A 22907-nucleotide genomic window follows, 5' to 3' on the forward strand; every position below is an offset into this window, starting at 1 on the left:
GGAGGAATTATTAGCAGGTGTTGCAGGAGCTAGCAAGTATGGCGGAAAGCAGTCTGCAGGACGGGGCATCTAGTGTTGTGGTTGCAGATTGCAACCAACAGATCACCCTGTGGGTCACTCCTCTCTTTCCAAGACCAGAGCAAAGTATGTGAGACGCCGGCACTATTTGGCTGATGTTGCAGCAGTTTTAGAAGTGTTCCCGGAGAACTACGGTGGCCCTTGGCTGGTGTAAAAACATGCAAAGCATTGTCTAATGAGAGGGGATGGAGTAAGCAGGTATATGTATCCTTTCAGGGCTCCCGTGGAAACATGGCGGTGCAACACCAGACTCTGTGAAGAGTGACCCCGCTCCATGTAAAAAACAGCTGATTGCACCGATGACACTTGACTGTGGATACGAGTGGTACGTTTACTTCAGAGGAAGAAGACGCCGAGGGCTTGGACGCCAGGAGAGTGCTGAATAAGAGCTCCTGCGACCTCACGTGAAAGGGAGCCGCGTGTGGTGGAAGGTTTTTGAGACCAGTCAACGACGTCTCTCAGAGGCTAGTTCAGATGTTCGAGTTTTAAAATTGGAGATGACCTACAGTTAAGGGTTGAGGGAGAACGTGTTGAAGTGTTGACATGCGTCGAAAATGAAGCGATGGATACACATCGTGGAGCAAGCCAACGCTTCCCCTTCGCAGCCCCGGTGAACCTGAGGCGCCGTCGCCGAAGTACCCGGGCCGGTTGGCGAGCGCTTCCACTGACCTGTGTGGGAGCGGAGGTGGCGCTTGAGTGCAGTGTGGCTGGGGAAAGTCCGGTTGCATTCACTGCAAATGTAGCTGCGAACGCCGGCGTGGACTTCCATGTGCTGCTGCAGCGCCGGCTGCGTCTGGAAACGCTTCCCGCAGAGCAGGCAAAAGATGGCCATGTCGGACCCTGCAGGGCAAAAGACACAATGTGATGAGTTGGGGTTGAAAAGCAGTGTTTTACTACAAACAGCAACAGATTCTTTGGGTGCCGCTTTTCCCCTTCTTTCTAGGGACGTCCACACCTAATGTGGGAGAAAAATCAGAGGCAAAAGAAACCTAAACGGCACGTCAGGGCAGATCCACAGCGACAAGTTCCCGCTTTGCTCAAACAAATCGCTACAAAAGGTTGCACATGCTCGCAGTGATTAAGACACAGGATAAGCAACAACTCAGGTGTGATTTCATGGGCTCAGACGTGGAGCGTTTTACAAACTTTCCTTCTTAGGCCGACATGCAGCACACTGTATTTATAGGATTAAAGGTGCAAACTGAACTGGCGTGTCAGAGCGGCTGTGTAGAAGATAAAGATCTCCTATGCAATGCTTCAATCGAATCTAGACTCTGGCGAGCACTGTGCATTTTTCTCCTGCAGAGATAAAGAGCGCACAGTTGCAAGCACACAAACACACAAACAACAAAAATCACAAACCTCGGAACAGACACACACACACAGCTGCACGCTGCCTTGAACACACTCCCTTCACACTTTTTCAATTACCAGACTGGGGAAAACTCTGGGGAAGGACTGAGTGTTTGGAGCTCAGTTTCTATTTCATCAGTCAATAACACATCTTTGGGGCAAAGCTGACACTAATTTAAAAATCTATGAAGAGCAGCCCGCCTCATGTTCATAACCACTGGAGGAGGAGGAGGGCCCACGACAGCCTCCTCGCCAGATCAATCACTGTCTCTGCTGCTCCACACGCTACGGAACAGGGATGGAGGGAAGATGCACCGCTGGAGGAGAAAGAGGAGGAGGAGGAGGAGGATGATGGGAGGAAGGATAGAGAAGGATTGCAGGTAAAGATATGAGATTCGGTTTGTAGTAGAGGAGGCTGATGTACATATCCATGAGGGCGAAAGACAACATCTAATTTCGGCGCACAGGGGAGGGAAGTGAAATAAATATTGACAAACCTCCCCTCTCCGACTGTCTGTATGTTTCATTCTCTGACGTACAGGAGGGAAAGTGTGTCTGCGGTGTAGAGCGTTCATTAGATCCTCGCTGAACACATGGCTGAAAGCCTGAGATACTAATCTGTCAGCACTACAGGTGAGGAGGACCCAACCCTTTTCTCCAGGCTCACCATCAGGGCACATCTCACACTTTCACACGAGGTATATTAAAAAGCATTGGGCAGACGGTGCTGAGCACCTTCAGGCTTCCTTGAGCATGAACCGCTCTGGTCCAACGGCACCACGGAGTTTCCTCCGGCTCCACTCTCAGGACAAACATCATAGCAGAAATCACATCGCAACCTTAACAGCAAAAATGTTACCGTGTGAATGCAACCGCTTTCACGCACGTGACTGCCAAGCTAGTTTTCTCCTGTGTTGTGTTTTCCTCTCCTGCCTCTTTTCTCCAGCACTCTGCTTTTATCAATGAAGAGGCTATTGACTGCGGTCGACTGCTGCTGGAATCCCTCTAGGACTCCAGGTACTTAAGTGGCTTTGATTGACAGGCCTGCCCCCTATTTACTTCTATTATCTCTCTACCTCACTCCCTCTCGCTCGCTCTTGTTGTACCGTGTGTGTTACGCTCGGCCCCGTCAGTGGGCCACCACAAGCAGAGGGCTTCTTTCTCCGGGCCGCTCCGGGCCCAATGATTCATGGTCAAAAAAGGAAGACGTCGTTATTGCCGTTTTGGGAAAAAATGTTTCCAAGTGGTCTGAATGCGGAATAAGTGAAAATGGTTGAGCGGGAAGAAGGAGGGGGAGACTTTGATCAAAGATGGGTAAATAGTGGGGAAAAAAAAGGTTTAGGAATGTAAGAGGTTATCAGACCTTTGACCTAAGGTCTTAGCGAAGGCGTGGACGAAATATGAAATGAGATCAACACACACACACACACTTTGAAATCAGGGTGGTTAGAATGGCGAAGCTACCAAACAGAACAAAGCTAATGATTACAAATGGGATTTAATCCACATGTTAATTTATACCTAAAAGCCTAATTTAACTCACTTAAGTGAGAACATCTCTGCCTTACTTGGGTAGTACCAGGTGCCCCGTTATGGTCACGTCATAAGACAACAACTGGCCACATCTGGGCGAGTTTGCTTACATCTGCATCCTTGCGTTCCAGCGTCTTATGTGGCAACAAGCTACACTTGTTGCTCGCCAGCATTTCTCCTTCTTTTCAGACGGTAAACCACAGCTTAAGTGTAGTGCGAACCCTGGTTAGTATTAAACTAAATTAAGTGGTACGCGCTGTACAGCCAGTGCAGGGAACAACGCGTGCGCGCCGCGGGTAAGTGAGTAAAGGTGTTGTCGGCCGCTGATGGATGAAGAGAGCAGCGGGAAGATAAAAGCGGCGAAGGAGAGGAGGGAGAAAAAGCAGTTGACCCGGGAGGTCCATTACAGTGTAGAATTGAGTCGGGCCCAAAGTGACACCTGAAAAGAGGAGCCGCAGCGGCCGGCAGAGTGGTGGTGGGGGTTCTTAGTCTCAGTCCTGTTTGCCTGTTTTGGAATAATTTACCCGCTAACCAGCCTCTCTCCGGCCATCTATTTATAGAGGTCGGGGGCAGCTTGTGGCCGTTTGCGTGCGTGTGCGTGCGTGTGAGGCCGCGGCAGTGCCGGCAGTGTCTTAATGGGCCGGGAGTGGCAGGGCTGCTGTTATTTAAGTAGAGGACGGACAGAGCCTGGTAATGGAGAGGAATACTCCCCGATGGGAGGTGACACTAGCCGGATGGGCAGCGAGCAGAGAATTGGGGTAGAGGCCGGCCATGGATTGAGGCACTTTTACTGATTGTGATGTGCAGTGCGGTAACTAAGCAACCAGCTAGACCTCAGGAGAAGAGATCTGTTTGTGCCCTAAAATTATTGACTTTTCAATCGGATATTAAAAAGAGACTTTGAGTTGAAGTTTTTTTTGTAATCAGTGATTTTGGTCAACTGACTCACGAAACGGTGAGCAGTGAAACCGCAGATTCCCCCAGACACCTAAAAAGTGGTTAAACGCCTCGCTGTCATTCCCTCCTAGCTGAACAAGTGAAACACAATATTTCTCACACCCAACATCCGGAAACAAAACACGCAGAACTATTTTCTTCAGGTGGCTTTCGAGCCGAACAGCGGAGGCGACGAACGCCGTCTGTGGCCCACGATGCAGCGTGGCGAACGGAGGACCCGCCAGAGGTAACGAGGCGGAGCGCAGCGGGACGTCAGCACAAGGCGTTCAATCACAGGCCATTACCACAGCACCCGACCTCCGTTACGGTCCGCTCCCGTCAATAGCAATCCATAACGGTCTATGGTTCATCTATAGACAGGGGGACTAAATGTTGCGTGTATGTCGTTACATCTCAACGTGACGCCCAACAGAAGAAACGGGATCCCACCGTCGCTGCCTTCATGTGACGCTCGTCTTTAAACGGCAAATTAAAATGTACCTACTAAGCTTTATTAATAACTTGTTTTATTGAGTGTAATTCGTTACGTTATGTTGTTGTTGTTGTTCAAGCTGCTTCTCTACCATCACGGCTATCAAAGCTTTTAATTAACGCATTTATGTTTGATTAACGTTGTTATTTTCTTGCATTGGTCTAAAAATGTTAAATGACTTAATTGTTTTAGTCTTTTGTGATGTTTTCAGTGGTCAGCCACCCGTCATCACTTTGACCGGCACTAACTTGCGAGAAAGGTGCTTTCAGAAAAGCTTCGATTGATCAGAATGAGCTTTTGTGAGTTTCATCCCTCATAAACATGATTCATCTCAAGCTTGAGTGCTATTGACCGGAAAACAAATAGAATCCCTTTCAAAAGGTGGTTGAAAGCTATTGAAAAAAAAGAAAGAACCAAGGATATAAGATTTAGGATAATTTTGTCAAAAAATAAATGATAATAGTCTAAACGACCTCACTAGCCTAATGCATTTCTATACGTATCTATAATAGCTCCAATAGGAACTGGGTCAATTCCTTCCCTTCTCTCCTTGGACCATCCAGTCACTACAATCCATCCAAGCGGGGGGGGCTCCGCTGGCTGCACCATCGCCACAAACAGCGGCGCTGCGTTTCGGCGGAGGACGGAGCGGGGAACAGAAAGCGGAGGCGACGCTCCTGCTGCTCTCTCCACACAACAAGTGTCTGTTGTTACTCTCATCCGCAATCACGATTCATCGCACGTCGGTTCGCCGCAGTTGCGAAAAGGTCGTCGAGGAATTTCTTTTTTACCTCCAGCTTCACGGGTGTCACCTGAGAAATGGATCATAAGAATAAGTGCCTTCTATGATTTACTCTCGTAGGGATGTGAAAAGGTCCCCGATGAAGTGTCGTGGTGCTGACCCCCCCGTGGGCAACCGATACCGCCTGTAACGGGGCGAGGAAAAAAGCCCCCCACCCACGCTGCGAATAAATGCACGGGGACCTCGGCCACGACCGCCAACTACTGCGCTTGCAGAACAAACATGGGGACAGCACCGTTGCCACACAGGCTGGGTTACGTCACTGGGTTTTGTTTCATCTTTGTAGCAAGCAAAGGGCAAAAAGGTTCTAACTCGACGAACATGATGCTTGAACTTCCAGACGTATGAAAGGTTTCATTCGGAATGCATTGCCAAGGGAACCCTAAAAATACCATACGCTGTAATGGGAACTAATTTTCTCCGACTGACGGCTGAAATAAAACTAATTCCTTTTAACTCCCGAGCGATCCGCAGCATGCGCGATTCCCTCATTACACGAGAATCAATCAACAGTTTGACCGACTCTCACCATTACCTCCTCCTGAGCCTTTGAATCACACTGGTCAACACGCGGCGTGTTCCAACCGTCAACTTGGTCGCTGATGGAGGGAACCACATTTGTTTTCAACACTGGAAGCGAAGACATCAAGACGCACACACAAAAACATTTTAGAACTTGCGTAGGTTTGGATTGACCCTGCAGCCAAGCTGCCACACACGGTGCTAGACGGAGGTGTCACAGAGACACAGAAAGGAGGAAACGGGCATAAAAGAAGTTTACATAACGCGCGTTGCATCCGCATTACATCACTTCACACAACCTGGGCAAGTCGTATCCTGTTTGCCAAACACAAACGGCTTCTAATGGTCTAATTTCAAGCGAGTAAACAACCTCGTGGGGCTGAGACGATCCCTCTAGAAGCTACATTACTAAAAATCATCAATGCAAGTTATTTGCACGCGCACAGATCTTTGTTGAAAGGAGAGCTAGTCGGCACATTCCCGCTCGGGTAAATTGCTTTCCAACGGCTGAAGTTGATGGAGGTTTCAGAGTTGCATCACAAAGCATTTAAGATCTACTCAGTAAAAAGCATTATTTAGCAAAGACAAATTATAGTGGTATCACGATATGTTTAATTGTAATGTTGTAAAACGTTTTTTGTGCATGATACTTGAGGAGAAAAACAGCCGTTTGAAGGAGGTCGTTTTCTCAAGAATATAAAGTAGATTTAAGAGGCGATCGGGATCTAACTTCATAACACTAAGCAGCCTGTAATACACAATTACAGTTAATGCCTCGATTATTTGTAATCAAAGCAAATAAAAATATGAATAAAAACGGATGCACTAAACATTAGTATTTAGAGTGAATTTCCTTGTATTGCTAAATCCTATGGAACAGGGGCACACAGTCTGATATCTCTAAGTTCAATGAAACAGAAGTCACTGAATGTTTTATACAGTAACCATACTGGACAAACTCACACTAGTACAGTGATTGATACAATAAATCCAGTAGGGAATCAATGCTCTACTGAATAAAAATCCAAAACTCTTCACATTGTTCACAAAATAAACCCCCAAACTAGAAATGAAATCAAAGGCGATCCCTCCGTAAGGAAACGCAACAAACAGTCGCTGCCCTGCTGCGTCGTGCTTTGTCCCGTCCCCGCCTCCCAGCGCACCATCGGCCAGGGATAATTCACGTCGGGCGCGCTGCGGCGCTGACATTGTAAGATGAACTGCTCGCAGCTAGATTAATGCCACCAGATGCCAGGCGAGATGCCATATTAATTACCCAGAGATAATGTCAGCGCAACCATATGGCAGCTCAACTGGCCATTTAGTTGACAGGGAGAGGTCTTTATAGCGCTGCAAATGTCCTCATCTGCACAACCATCACCGGCCCCGCCGCATCCTCTCGCTGCCGTAGCAACCGCACAGCACCTCCCGGCCGTTTTCCCAAGAGAAACCTGGGTTATGTTAGTGTGAACTCGTGGTGTGTCACACGTTGTGATGGCGTAGATGGTGAAGCGTTATCGTGGAGATTTGACAATAGAAAAGGACTTTTAACTATGGATGCAAAATGATGCACAGACCTGCGCCGAGGCCGCCTTCACGGGCGATAATAACCCGCGAATCCACCGGGTGATTCGGATCTGCTCCATACTTGTGCGACATCCTACCAGTTTTGTGAAAAAATGTGAAAGTACTTCTTCCGCAGCCATTTTGAAAAAAGAATACATAAAACTTAATATACAGTAGCGGCTTCCTTAGATCCATAGAGCTCCAAAAAAACGTTGGGACAATCAGTTAATTCAACATACAGCTTTCTGTCACACATGCTCGCGGGAACATCTGATACTTATTATTCTGCAGATGGAAATAGTCCCTAGCGATTGTATTTACTCTAATTTGAGCATTGCTTGCTGTAAACTGCAGTTCCCATTCATACAAGGGAACCGCAAAAGCTCGTTAAGCAACGAAACTATGTTTGCGAGCCATTTTTAAAGAGTTACGCTTTCGGTCGCAGCAAATCTGCTCGGGGCTGAGAGCAGCAGCCTGGGAAGCATTGAGGGAGAGAGAGAGAGAAGGCTTCGCTGGAAAACAGATAGATACAGCGGCTAAAATGAAAAGGTATTCATGAAAATCAGCATTCTCATCCGCCGTCTTCCATCCTCCTCCAACAACCTGAGAGGGAAGCGGAAACCACCTCCCCCCCCACACCACTGCAGTGGGTATAAATTCTGAAATGTCAGTAGAATTTATTTACCAGCATGTGTTTGTTTTTTTTTTGCTTTTTTTCCCCCCTTTCTTCTCCTCACCAACACGGCGACTGTAAAGATCATAAACGACGCGAGCCGGGAATTAACGTCAACGCGAGGAGCCCCGCCAAGCCCTTTGTGGTGATTTACAGTCGCCCCCCCCCCCCCCCGTCCCGCCCCCCCACCAACCCCTCTTGTTGTGGACATCCACAAAGACGGAGCATTTTCTCCATCCAGTCCAGCCGCCCTCCCTCCCTCCCTCCCTCCCTCCATCAACCTCGACATCCCCCCCCCCCCCCTCCTCACCCACCACCGCTGCCGCCGGAGCACCCGCCCTCCAATCCCCACAAATCCGATTTAATCAGACAACTTGTGCAGTGTGGCTCGGAGTAAGAAAAAGGATAATTAGTAAACAGAGGAGCTACTCGCCAGGCTTCATTGGCATTCGCGCCGGGTTACTGTGTCGCATTTAAAATGCAGTCTGATGAAGTCTACAGAATCAAACCATTTGTTACTCCTATTGAGGAGGCTTCGGGCTACTGGCAATTAAATTGGAATTAGCGCAGGGGAATGAGATACGGCAGATTCATACCAAGGAGAGGAGAGAGGCTGGGGAGGGAGGGAGGGAGGGAAAAGGAAACAGAGAGAGTTCTCTGTCTGGACCTGGCTGCACTTTACAGTGGGTCAAACCGGGTAGCCGTTTGGTTTCCTTTACTTTGTCTTTGCTTCCTGCGTGACTTTGGTTTTCTATTTTTACAACCATAATAAAAATGGTGGGCCGAGCGTTATCGAGACGAAACACACACACACACACACACACACTGTATGTAGATACTGGTAAATGGGGGACTTTGAGTGTCCATAAAAGCCCGATGCCTTCGACTCTGTAACCAGTATCAATATGCCGAATAAAAACAAACACGTGACGGTGCTCGAGTCTTCGCGAAAGAGAGCAAACAAAGAGATCCCATTTGCTCTTGCACAGCCGACTGGGCACAGCGGAGCGCGGCATGGACAGAGTGCTGGTCGACTGGCAGAGGGAGGTGGAGGAGGACGGATGAAGGGATGGATGGATGGAGGGGAGGAGGGGAGGGGGGGAGATAGATAAATGAAGTGGAAATGAGAGGGAACCGCTCCTGTGCTACAGCTGGCCTCTCTAACTCCCAGCCAGCACTGGCCGTGACCACTGGGCCGGGATGAGCCAGCGGAAAAGTGCCAGAAGGAGCCAGTGGATGTAAATGCGAGACGATGCCGCATAGAATCATGGAAGCCCGCTCGTACCGAAGAAACAATTCTGATAGCCAAGCTCTCTCACCTTGAAATGCATCAATTTATTTTCTTTTTTTTAAAATACAACATGCATGGCACGATGTATGTACAATTAGTACATATATGCGGTGTATGCTTTTTAATGCAGAGCAGAACAGCACAGTGCAGCGTTCTCAGTTTTATATGACAGTATGTACTGTGAGCACCAATGTCACCAAGACTAATACCCGTACACGTAGTAATGGTGGCTAATAGAGCACTACTGACTCTACGGACCTTTCTTGAATAAAAGAAAAAAAAAAAAAAGAAGAAAAACGAGATGAAATGTGCTTTTAGAGAGAAAAAGCAGCGAGTGAGACGATCATTATGAAGTGTGTGTGCTTTACCACATAAATGCTCGCATGCACTCAGATGCTTCATTCTCAAGGTTAAATACAAAGATGTTTTTCAAGCAAAGTCCATTACGGCAGGAAACCAATGAAAATAAATGACATGATTCAGGGGGAGGTTTGAGTATCCCACGGAGAAATGTGCGCGGCCTCGGCCATTTGCATCCATAGTTTTTCCCACATAAAATGCTCAATTGTGTGTTTACAGATAAAGCACCGTATTTGAGTGCAGTCCTATTCTTCTCTTTCACAGGAAATGGAGACATTTTCACTCTAAATATATCAGTGGATCTGCTGGCTGACGTAAATCCCCGTCACCGAGATTAATGATCTTGAACATGAATAGAAAAAATAACACCCCCCCCCCCCCCCCCTCTCAGATCTCATTGTGAAAAACTGATTAACAGGGTACATGCATAAGTGCTTGTACGAAATGTAAACTGTGGACATTACCAAAAGGACCAAAAAGATGCGTAAAGCTAAAGCCTAATATACAAGTATTTCCTATTCCAACATCAAAGTTAGAGGTAGAAAAAGTAGTTCTTATTCTGGAACATAAAATTCCCCTATAATTTATTCACCTATAGAAGTCAAATGAACGACAAATGACTTCACGTACAGGTCATTATTTCATGACTATTTTTATGAATCTCTTCAGTTCTTGTGCATTCTAACGGGAAAACGCCTTTTGCAGTCATTTCAAATAATGAATGTGTCTGTAGAAGTGATGTCAATGTGATGTTGTTCCGGGGGAGAATGAAATTCCGTCCATCACCCAAACTATTTCCCAAACCTTTGGGATCCACAGCTTCTAAAATCTACTTTCAGTTACATTCCCGCACCTCCACCGATACTTCGACAGTGTTTCTTCCCTCTCGCTTTTGTGCCGTCTACTGTAAACATGCGACTTAATCTCAATTAAAGCTCCATAACTGCAAACGGAGCAGTCAGTGCGACACATTTCAGGGGGGGATTTGTTGGCATGGAGGGATGGAGACGTTGAAAAGTATGTTTCCTTGTTTGCAGCACGGAGCGGACAAAGTCAAATTTCCCTCACACCTTATACTACAAATAAAAAGGCCTTTTGGGAGGGGGGGGGGGGGGGGGGGGGCTGGACATACCAGGAGTGACTAACCCAACTCCAGCCGCACCCTGTCAACCTCTCGTCCACCCCCCCCACCTTCACCCCCTGTCCTGCATTGGAATTCCAAATCTCTCCTCTCCTTCCCAGGATTTATTCTACTCACTGGCCATCTGGACAGTGGGGGCAGACAATGTAAAAGGGGGTTGGGGGACCGGGGGTTGCAAAACCCACATTAGTCACAGGCTCTTAGGTCCATCGGCCCGTACACACACACACGCACACGCACACACACACACACACACACAAAGGCTGAAGCAAAATGACCCCAGCTCCCCCTCACTTTTCCCCCCCTTCACTGTGGCTGCTGACATCGTCTTTCCTGCTGGACAAAAGGCTTTTAGCACCTCAATCTACTGTCCTAACACACACACACACACACACACACACACACACACACACACACACACACGCTGCCTTTAACACAGACACGCTGGACAGGATGGGGTGTTTGTTTTGTTTTCTCAGACGGCTTGGGAAAAGGGGAAGGGAGGGCTGGGAGGAAAACGGACCGCGGAAGAGGGGCCGAAGGTGGTTGTAACATTAAAAAGGAGAACAAATCATACGTGAACACTGGGGGGGGGGGGGGGAGAAGCGCAGCCAAAGGGCCCCCGAATGGCAAAGGTGTCTGGCACAATGGGGAAGGCATGCTCTCCGGTCGGCTTAATGTAGTTACCGTTGGGCTTTTGTCGGGTAGCAGAGGAGGATGAGGACAGGGGCGAAGGTCTGACAAAAGAGTCACAGTACACTACAAGCCTCCTTTGTTGACCAGGTTTGCATTTGACACACACATACACACACTGCTCCTGAAGAAACACAGCGAAGGGCAACGCGGAGAGCAAATGAAGGCTGCGGCCGCTCTCGTACTGAGAAACAGCGGCCGGCGCGCTGCGGCGAGGCCTTGACGTGGCGGCGCTGCACAGTCCATTCGCAGACACAACTACAACACAAAAGGCGAAAGAAAAAAACACCCCGATGAGGCGCTGCGTGAGCGACAGCACGTCATTTGCAAGAAAAAAAAGAAAAGAAAACTAACATTATGAACCGTGTTAATGCGAACCAAACATTTAGCGGTAAAAGAACGCCGCACGCGCTTCTACTCAGTGGGAGGGCGACCGGGAAAGTGAACAGCGGATTGCACTCAGGAAAAGACAGATGAATTAGTAAGTAGTAATCTGCAGTGAGTAAAGTGGTAATATTGGAGTCGGCCAGTGGCACCCGGTTTGATGGGGAGGATTCAGAGGAACATGGAGAAAACACAGAATCTTTTGAGGGAAAAGTCAAAAGTACAATCCGAACTTTGACCTCAGACACTGAGCTTTTTGTCCTCAAACTGAGGCAGAATTCTTCACCTCAGTTGCACCCAGACGTTGGGTTTGTTGATATATTGTTCCTAAAATGATTCTTCCTAAATAAGAAAGAGATTAAACTGACTCCAATACGCCAACAAAATGAAACAAACATTTGTATGGGGTGTTCAGATTTCTGTTCTGTAAATTCCTCCAAATAAGGACACATTTAATAAACAATAACACTGCGCTTATATACTTAAACCTACATTTTCAAAAACCTGCAATGCAAAAAATGCTTTTCTGTATTTAGTTTCATGGAATTATGTTTTAGAGAACTTTTCTCATGTTTGTTTCCTTTAATGCCCTCTGACTAGATCATATACCTATGGCTTGAAATTACCTAAGAACACGCCTAAGGAAAAATAAACCAGTGGTCAATGCCGTCTCCTACATGCTTTCGGCTGAAGCAACACTATTAGCATTGTGTTTACTGACGATAAACACAGTACGTTAGTACGTTGAAATAGATGATGATGTTGATGATTCATCATCTGGTTTATTTCAACAAAGCCATTTTGGGTGCAGTGGAAAATTGAAAAGTGAACATTTAAGTGATTTGGGCCGGTGAACCAACTAAAGTGAGATATAAAAAAATGACTCAATTTGGTTAGATTAAAAAAACAAAACAGTTTTAAACAGAAAAAAGCCCAAAACAAAAAGCTAATGGTTCATATCATTTTTAAAGGTCCCATTTGTGAGCAACATCTGGCCCATGACATTCACTTACTATGATGCATGCGGTTGAAGTTAAACTGGTGATTATAGGTGTTAAAAAGGCATTCGGGTTCAGGTTAAATTTGCTTAAAGTGCTTTTAAAGCAATTTCCAAAACGCGCAGCAAATGAGTGCGAAAAAAAAAAAGGGGGGAGTTCAGGCAGCTGTGACCTTGGAGCCAAACTGCGAGCGGCCGACTTGACTTTGTGGGTTGGAAGAAAAGCCTTTATTTATAGATGAGCTGTGTGTCGATCAAACGCCGTCGAGAGGAAAACGGCAGCCGCCAGAGAAGAGCAGGAGGAGGAGGAGGAAGAGCAGGAGGAGGAAGAGGAGGAGGAGGAAGAAGAGTGTCTGAGTGCCTGTGAGCGAGCGAGTGTTGCTTTTTGAAGAACTAATACAGTGGTGTGCCTCAATCTCACTTAATTCCATTGAAAGGAAATTGATTTGGGGGTTAGGGGTGTGGGGGGAGGGAGGGGGGGTCGCTCTCTTTCTCTCTTCATTACAGTTGTGATGAAGTCTTGTATCATGCTGCAGCGTGCAGCTGTTGCTCTATGATATACAATATTAAGGGACAACTTTAATGATGTCTGCAGGGGAAGTTGCTCAACGCAGCAACAAGTGGCAGGAAAGAACGCAACATAAATATTGAAATAGAATATGAATAGGGGTTACAGAGTAGCAGGGTTATGCAGTGTACGTGCAACTATCCGTCAAGGCAAACGTTGCATATTGCACATTTATTGTTGTGTATTAAATATTGAATCCAAATTCCATCAACAAGCCTATGGAACCCCAACCTTCAGTATCTATTCGTGGTCCATACCGCCAGCAGAGGTTTCACTTAACAGAGGGATTTTCTAAAATGTTGACAGGATCCAAAATAGTGCATCATTCATATTTCAGTGAATTACATGGCAGGACCTGATGAATATAAAACGTGGATATCACCCTTAAAAGTGCCTCTTTTTAGAACGTTTTTCCTGCTTTTTTTTTTTTTACATGCCTTTATTGCTACTGTGGCTCATGTGCTGGTTTCATGTTTTATTCAGGGGAGGATCCTACTGTGTCGGTCTCTATACTTTAGTCATACTGAAATGAACCTTGAGACCAAAGAGTGTTTCATATAAAGCTCTTCTGTGCGTTACCATTACGATGCGTCTCCATTATTTATAAAGTTACTCCCTAAGCTCGCCGTACAAGCCGGTTTGAACTGCCGAGTCCAATTACACAAACGGGAACGTGCACACAACAACGCGTGCTCGGGAAAATATTGGAAATATTTTGTCTTTCAATTCCCATCTTTGTCTTTTACACACCGGGGAGCTCCACTTATCACGATATCAGCGGGCAGCTTGTAGCTTTACTCACAGTGCAGTGTGCACGCTCGGGCAGATGAGAGGAGCTTCGTGTATTCGTCGCTTGCACGGGGAAATCAAAGGCAGCGGAGAAACTCGGCGAAGCTCAAAAGCTCCTCAGACGGAAAGGGAGAGGAGAGAAAAACAAGTGCTTTCAGTGCCAGGACTGTTAACAACCACCTGTATGCGCCCGCCTGTGGTTTCTAAAATAGCGCACACAAAAGAGCCGGTACCCAGGAGGAATTACCAACTAATCCTAAAATGATCTTTGGAAAAATGAAGGCTTTGGATAATATCCACTCAAAGCATGCAGACGTGTCACTCTCATGTAGATTCATTAGCCTTCGCCACGTGCGACCACAAATTCAGACTGAAATCCAAAATACTGCCAAATTCCAACGGGCTGAACTGAGTATTCTCCCTCGCTAGGATCAAATTGGGATTCAGTGAAGGCAGAAATGAAATCATTACTAAAAGGCCGTCATCTTAAGCCTCCATCTCGGGGGAGAAGTGAGAAGCCTGCTGCCCCAGATTGCCTAAAAATGCAGATAAGAAACGATCCCGCACCAGAAATTGGTCCTGCAGGACTATTCCATGGGAGAGATTAGTGGAAGATAATCATATAATTGCGACGACACCACCGACGGCAGCGAAACGACCACATAAAGTCGCCTCTGACTAAAGAACAGGCGCTTGAGATGAGTGGGAATAAAAGCGCTTGTGCGGCATGTGGCCAGCAGGGGGCGCTCCTCTGTCTACACACACACACACACACACACTGGTTCCCACTGGAGAGCCACAGCAACATGGGAGAAGCCCTCGTACGACCTTCCTGTCACACACAAAACAAAGCCTCTCACGTGGTGTATGGTGAGACGCCGCCGAGACGGTTAATGGCTGAGAATGGAGATCAGAAAGCAGTTTCGGGGGGTCAGGTGTTTGTCACCGAGCCCCCGGGTCACCGGGGGGGGCGGGGCGGTAAATGCTGTGCCGCCGATGTGCCGTTACAGTACAGGCACAGTCCGAGGCGTAAAGTCTCATTCAATTCAGATTCAGCAGCACAACGGCCCCTCAGAACAAGTGGAGGAGCATCCAATCAGCCGCTAAACGGGATCGACTCGGTCGGTTTGTGTGAATAAGGCATATTATTGATATCTTTGGAAGCACAAAAGATTCTTTTACTTTAAAGACGGGAAAGCAAAGTGTGTTGTTGACATCTTCTTCCCACGGTGTCTTCTTTATCTCCTTATTCTGCCAGCGCGTGTCTGCACCGCCGTCTCTATCTTTAGCTCCTCTTCCTCCTTTCCTCCCTTCCTCTAACCCCTCCGTCTCCGTCTCCAGGCCATATTTCTCCGTGGACAGAGCCCAGGAAATGAGCGCGTGGTGTGGGAGGGAGAGACCCGGACCTGCTGCTATAAATCCAACACTTTTTTCTTTTGGTGGTGGTGAGGGGGTGGGGGGGGCTTCTCCCACCTTGACCCCATTCCCGGCTCAGTACATCTGGCCTGCAAACAAGCAGACTGAAACACACACACTGTCGACAGTCTGCGACACACACCAGACACAAACACAACCTTCTGCTCACACACACACACACACACACACACACACACACATTCATTCGGGACGGCGCTCAGAAACGGAGCCAGCGTCTCTAACGCTGCACATGTGACCGAGCGACGCCACAATGGGCCGATCTGTCCGTGGAGACAACGAACCCTCGTCAAATTTCATTAAATGAGAAGGAAATCGTGGAACACCGATCATGAGTTGTTGACAGAAATGAACGTTGCGCATTCTTAAGTCGCTAATTCGATCATTGACACTCAACACTGAGGCCTCAGAGAGACTAACAGTCTCAAGTTAAACTGCTCACACCGCCACCTGTTTTAACGCCGTCTTGCCATTTTTTTTCTTTTTTTTTGGCGTCCAAAATGTTAAGTAAAGACGACAAGAATGTCATATGGATGACAAGAAGATTTCATTCCTAGTAGAACACCCTTCAAACGAAGAAGTCTTGAAAGAGAGGAAGAGACCTAATCTGCCTTAATCCACGAAAGGAACATCAACCGGAGCCTTTTTTTAAATCATGACGATTCCTTCATGGAACTTTGTCGATACACAAACACACCAGTTATCACTGGACAACGGACACCTCTGTCAGACAATTTAGTTCATGTTTATATGTATATTTTCCTACATGGTTTAAAAGATAACCGCCTAACCCTAATCAACTCATATTCAGTGACTGTCTTTTTGTGGTTGTAAAGCAACTTATTTATTACTTACTTATTATTATTTAAGTCAAACTGGCCACCAGTTATATTAATGGCTGCACCTCGAATGAAAGTAAAGCCTTTTTCTTCACATGTACTCCAATGGATGTTCAGATAAAAATACTCTGCGTGCCGTTATTGGTAAAGGAACAAAGGCTGCGGTCTTCACCGAGCTGCATTTTGGAATGTTCAAAAGACGGACTTTCTCCACTTTTCTCTGTCCCACCCTGTATAAGATGCCTGGCCTTTAACCTGACCCCGGCCCTCAGCCAGGGCGGTGGGGGGAGCTGGTTGCTTGCAGTGGTGGGGGTTAAAGTGTAATCCTGGTCCTGTGACCACAAAGGCTCGGGCCCCTAAGGGCCAAGGACCAGCCACATTTTCTGAATTGCAATGTTATCCCTCTGCAAACCCCTCGGACTGACTACATATCAAAGGATTACATTTGCGGGGCTCTTCTCTGCTCTGGAGTTCAACAAAGTGCCCACAAAGTCTTCCCTTAATCGCTTCATTTTTTACTTTTTGGGATTGGGCGGGAGGAGGAGGAGATACAACAAATAATACGAACTTTCTAAAAGTCCAGTTTGAGAACTTTTGAACATCTCCAGAAGGAGCACCAGGAGCCTTGCTTTCATTACACCGTGGCCTCGGTCCAACCAGTCTCACATCAATCTATTAACAAGAGTAATTGCTACATAGCGTCATTACAACCAACACATATTTTAAACCATTGAGATGCTGATATCTGGCTGGTGGTGCACCGCTAATTGCTTGCGTAAGTAATCCATTAAGGAGTGTTTCTACAACAGCTTGCACGGCCCATTATCATTAGTTTCATTCTGAGGAAACCTTAACAAACCCCCTTTAACGGCATCGCAGCGTGGCCCCGAGCGCCTCTCTGCATTTAAACGTAAAGAATTTGCTTCTTTTTTTGTTTTTGTTTTGTTTTTAAAAGAAGGAGCAACTTCAGAAGACAGGGAGAACTGAACCGAAAGAGAGAAAGGGTTTAATTGACGCCTCCCCCATTTTCCCATGGTGAAGACAAGAGGGAGGAGGGAGCGGGGGAGAGGAGGGGCATGGGGGTGGGGTGGGGTGGGTGTGTGTGACACCACCCTCCTGGTGTTGCGACTGTACAAAAGGAAGCAGATTTGCAGAGGAGGTGACCCCTAACCTCTAAAGCTGCAGAAAGGGTCCTTGGTGGGCCCAGCACCACCCAATCAATCACCTCCCAGAGCCTGCTGGTCAGCCGGACTGTAAGGGGACACCGCAGTCCGGCCAGTCCGGACCCTCCCCCAAACATTCCTTGGTGAGACTTTAAGAGGGGGGGGGGGGGTGAGAAATGAAAAGCCGAGCTCGTGAAGATTTTTAAGTAGAATATATACTTGTTTTGTTCAGCCAAACTCCTCCAGTTAATCCTCTTTCGGCCAAATAACATTTTGGTGTCAGGATTCTGGCTCCGCTAATCTGGTCAGTAAACAGAAGCGCCAAAGATGCTTCAACGCGTTCACCGGGCCGACCCGCAGCCTCGCCTCATCGCTTTCACAGATTTTTCAAAAATGCTCAAAGTATTTGCAATGATCCCTGAAACATGACAAATTCTAATGGAAAAAAACTCACTGCTGTGTGCTCTGAACATGCTCAACTCCCAGTGAGGTATAAGCGAGACCTTTTAAATAAATATAACCAAATATTATAATGGAGTAGTTTTGGCATGCGCCTCACTATCTCACAGTGCTTTGCTGAAGACCTGTAATTTTCTCACAAAATAATACTGTTGCTCCATATCTGTTTAAAGATGGCCAAGGTCAGCGAACAGATGGCGGCTGACTGGCGAGTGTGCGGCTGACACCTGGGAGACTTTTGGCTTGTTTGCTTGTGAATAAATACATAATTAAATGCTAAATTAATTTTCAAGAGACTATTTAAACATTAAGAGCGGGGGGAGCAGGACTGAATGGTAGCAAGGTGCACAGTGATCAGTGACCTGTTTACTGGTATTAATGAAGTGTTTTTAATGCTCTTAAATGAGCCTCTGTATTGTGTTCATCTTTTATTGAGCCTTTTATTTCAGACCACGATTCTCACGGTGCCGTTTAGAAACGATGACAAGAAAACTGACACGGTCTGCGCTTATTTCCCGTCCAGCCTCCACGGACTCGCGCTTTATGATCCCGCAGGATTCTTTGGCCTCGAACCAAACCGGTCAAACTGCACACAACGGCTTTTCTGTCACGGCGGTTAAAAACAGCCACTCATTCTAACTGACCCAGACACATCACGCAGTACTTTTTAAGAATCTCTCTCTGAATGCCAGTTGGTTTCACGTCGATAGCTAAACAGCCCGCCACGCGTTGCCCGCCAGGTGTGTCTTTAACGCGGAAGCGCTCGTTGCGTGGAACGCATCTGTTTGCGGCAGCTTTGACACACTGCAGGTCATTACATCTGTACGGCCTCCGCCGCTCGACGCGCAGCGCGAAACATTACCATGAAAAAGCCAATTAATGCACAGCACAGGAGCGCTGGAGTCTACAGCAACGGCTTTCAAAGCCTCGCGGGGTCAAAGCGGCAGTATTTGGAGGAAAGAAGGCGGGCCTAATGAGGCGAGCCGCTGATCCCCCCCCCTCTCGGAACACTACACCTCTCCAGCACAGGACTCATTGTTACTACGAGCGGATCATGAAAGAAGAAGCTTCGGTGACTCAGACACTTGTGCACTCACTCCGCGAACAAATTAACGCTCGTTTTTATGCATTTCTTTCTCGTCAAGCATTCATTTTTTTGTGTGTACGGCTGGTTTGCAAAGGCCCGAACAGGTGGCATCTATCACAACAATCTGCTCCCAGGAGGAAACCTGCTATTAACTGATAAGAGTCTGCCCTCCGTGGGTGTAATGGGTCCCACTTGAGTTTATTTTTGTATTGTCCTAGCAGGCCACCTCAAAGACAAACCCAACTTGCTCTCTGTCCCCCCCCCCCTCCCCCCTCCGGTCCGTCTGGAGCGGCTCGTCTCCGACAGCCAAACGCGCCCCGGTGAGACGCCTCATCCCTTCTCCGTCCCGGTGAAGTCATTTTAGTCCATATTGCAGAATGTTGGAGATCATTCGGGGACAATTGTGTCTCATTACGTCATCACTATTATTATATGCATATAGTTTGAAAGCACCAGCGCTGGATTGGATTGTTCACCAAAACGTGTTTGGTGTGTAAACCAATTGCTGCCTGTGAGGGAGAGAAGCAGTTTGCTGGAATTGAAGCATGATGCAAGCGGAGTGGATATTTGTAGCTAATGGGCTGAAACATGCAAAATGGCGAATCATTCAGGTTTGACTATTTTCAAGGGTACCCCAAAGATTATCACCGTACGACAGCCTTTGTAGCCACAGAAGCCTGTTCTGCAAACAGTTTCAATCAAAGTTTAAGGGGCTTCCTTAGTGCGGTTGGTGAGAAGTTCATTTCTCAGCTCATCAACTGGGAGCCGAAGTCACATTCAAATGGAACGATGATTAATTAGGTCTAAAATGTCATTTTCATAATTGGGATAGTCATCCCAGCGTCTCCCGTCGGTCGTGGCAACGTGTGCATCCAGAAATGTTCCGTCTCTCTCGATCGGAATGAGCACGGCCATCTTTATTCCCCAAGCGAGCACCAGGGACTCGGAGAGAGGCAAAAAAGCTCTTTTCCTCCCGTTGAGGCAGTTCTATCTATCCAAGCCGGCTATACGGGAACGCTGCCAAAATGACCCATCAAAGATTGACGAGGGTTGAGCTCCCATAATCAATATGACACCGCTAAGTGCCCTTTGATTGAGCCGCGCGCAGTGTAAAAGGACATTTCTGTGCGCCCGGCTGCTCTTGCCACAAAGAAATGCAGCATTTGTCCAAAGCTAAACGGTCTTCTGAATGTCATTGTCGCGGGTACATTAACTTTCATACGAGTGTGAGAGACGGACTTGGGGGGGGGGGACGGCCATTTTCATTAGCGTAGGCTGCCCGGTGCCATTAAGGGGTGCTGTCAGACGGACGGGGGACGGAGAGGAGGCTCTCGCACTCGAAGGGGAGGCTGGAGACTTAATTCCTTCCCCCTGCGGATGCACCGCGGAGGAGCCCGAGTGCCGGAGGGAGTGGCTAAACGCGGCGGTGTGAAACCTCGTGTCACTAGGCAACTGGATCTGATGGCTCCTTTGTTTGGGGTGAAAGGTTGGAAGCACTCGTACTAATCTCCTTGCTTCACAATTAAGGAACACAGGAGAGCTGCTCAAACCTCTTCCCGCTCTCTCACAACAACAACAAAAAGAAAAAAGGAGTGAAAGGCTCCTCTATTGTCCCCGCTCCTCAGTCCCTTCTCCCCCTCCCCTCCTTCCACGCTAATCGAAAGGTATTTGCACTGTAAATTAAAAGGGCCCTCGCGCGTTGCTGTTTTAACACTGACGCGCTCTTTCTAAGATGTCCACAAACAGCTCCGATCTAATTACAGAGGGAGATTTACTTCAAATAACGCGGCGGACAAAAGGACCCCGGCTATTGTTGACTTGGGGCCAGTGTTCCACATCTCTCGCTCGCTTTCCCTCTCTGGGGCGAATCCCTTTATATTCAAAGTCCTCGGCTTGCCAAGGTTAAAGCGGAATGGGGTATCTGAAAACAGGGAGCCTCCTGTCAAAAGAGGCATTTTTTTATTCCCCGGGTGGCAAAGGCCTTCGCAGATTTCCGCCATTCTGTCTCTTTCCTTATCTACCCCCCCCCCCCCCCCCCCCCCCTTTTTTTTTTTTTTAAACAGGCAGATCTCAAACAAAGCCGCAGCGGCCGACATGCAAATGTAACCGGGGGGGGGGGAGAATGGTGGCATCTAAGGATTTGAGATTGTCCGACAACGGGACGCGCTCGCTGGGGTAGCATTGTGACGCGCGGCTGAGACACGTCTCCGGGGTCGGAGCGGGGAGGCGGGGGGAGGCAGGATATTGGCTGGCCAGATTTGCAGTGTGTCCTGCTGACTTCCATTTTATGGCTCGTGAATCGCAGAGCCCTCTGGGAGTCTATAATCCGCCTACCTACCCCCCCCCCCCACCCCCTCCCACGGTCCGCACCACATCATTTTATTGGTCTCTCTGGATGTGCGGCTCGTCTCCGTGGTTTACAATGATCCCACCGTGTGGGGATCCTCCTGCAGCCAGACAGTCGCACCACTACGGACATCCCAGTTGGATCCCACCCCCTTATTTCCCCCCCCCCCCGTCATAAGGATACCACCTCCCTCCCTGACATGCTGTTGTCCCATGGTTTCCTGTGGCGATGCATCAATGCGACTGTGCCCACCGTGACACTAAGCCCCGGCACTGAGGCCGAGCGGTGCAGAGGCCCAGTTGGGTATTTCTCAATGAATGAAGATGGGTGCGGGGGATCGTAGCAGTGCCAACTCTCATTCACGCATTTGATCTCATTTACACACAAACCACACAGCCTTTATTCACACGGGCCGCTGTGCATAACACTTATGGCCGTGGCGGATGATTGCTAGAGGGTGTTGGTCACACTGAAGCCGCGCACAGTATCCATCAGCCGAACGGAGGACCTTCCTGCGCCTGGAAAAACTCATTTAGATCTTATCTGGGGAAAAATTTGTTTCCTGCGGGAGAGGGAGGAGGTTAGTAGCAGGAGAAGTGACTTTGGTCGGGCTGGTGCCGCTTGATTGAATTTAGCCACCGATAGCGGCTCCGACCACTTGGGCTCTTATTTTGGAAGGTGAGTGAGAGGTGAGTGCAAAGGAGGAGGGGATGGAGGGAGGAAATGATAAGCTGAGGGGTTTTAAAGGATCATTTTAACAGTAAATAGACATGATAAACAACCTCTGACACCATAGAGACAACATGCAAGCTGTAAGGTTTCTAGTGTCACCGCCTTAAAGATCATTCCAATGATACGGGGCCTGTTTGTTTGGTGCTCGACTCTGCACGTATCGGCTTTGGCGAGGGGAACGTGGCACCCGATGCCAGCTGTGACCAGGAATGCCCTGTGCGACAGACCGGCAGCTTGCTTCATTAGGAGTGGGGTGATGAAACGACAAGCGTTAGCCTGGTGCTAATCAGCATTTTGACTCACCGGATGACACCGACAGGAAAAGCAACGAGCTGCAACGGTGACGCACATCTGGCCTCCAGCGACGGGCTGCATTTCGCTCAAAGGCCTCAAAAACGCCGCTATTTTTTCTTTTCTTTTTTGACCTTCTTCATTCATTTACAGTTGGGCGCAGCGGCTTGACTTACATGCACACTGGCATGTTCCAGATATGTTGCTTCGCGTGCGAGTGTGTGTGAGCAACATGTGCGTAGAACAGCCTTCCCGGGATGGAAGGATACTTGCTTTGCTCATCGCCGCTCTAATGCTCACTGACAACTTAATAACATCACAATTAACTAAATGCTAAGCAGATGCCAGTGCTGGACTAATGTGATTGAGACGATCG

General features: G+C 47.9%; 1 protein-coding gene across 2 annotated transcripts in view; it reads right to left on the reverse strand.

Annotated features, from left to right (window-relative positions):
• zbtb16a (zinc finger and BTB domain containing 16a) overlaps window positions 1-22907 on the reverse strand; it is a 109864-nt gene that overhangs the window by 12767 nt on the left and 74190 nt on the right. For both annotated transcript variants that reach the window (XM_040181271.2, XM_040181273.2), the window contains exon 5: window positions 748-918. In XM_040181271.2, coding sequence (XP_040037205.1) covers window positions 748-918 — 171 coding nt within the window. The remainder of the gene's footprint in view (window positions 1-747; window positions 919-22907) is intronic.

Source organism: Gasterosteus aculeatus, chromosome 7, assembly GCF_964276395.1.
Source record: "Gasterosteus aculeatus chromosome 7, fGasAcu3.hap1.1, whole genome shotgun sequence".
NCBI classification, from domain to species: Eukaryota; Metazoa; Chordata; class Actinopteri; order Perciformes; family Gasterosteidae; genus Gasterosteus; species Gasterosteus aculeatus.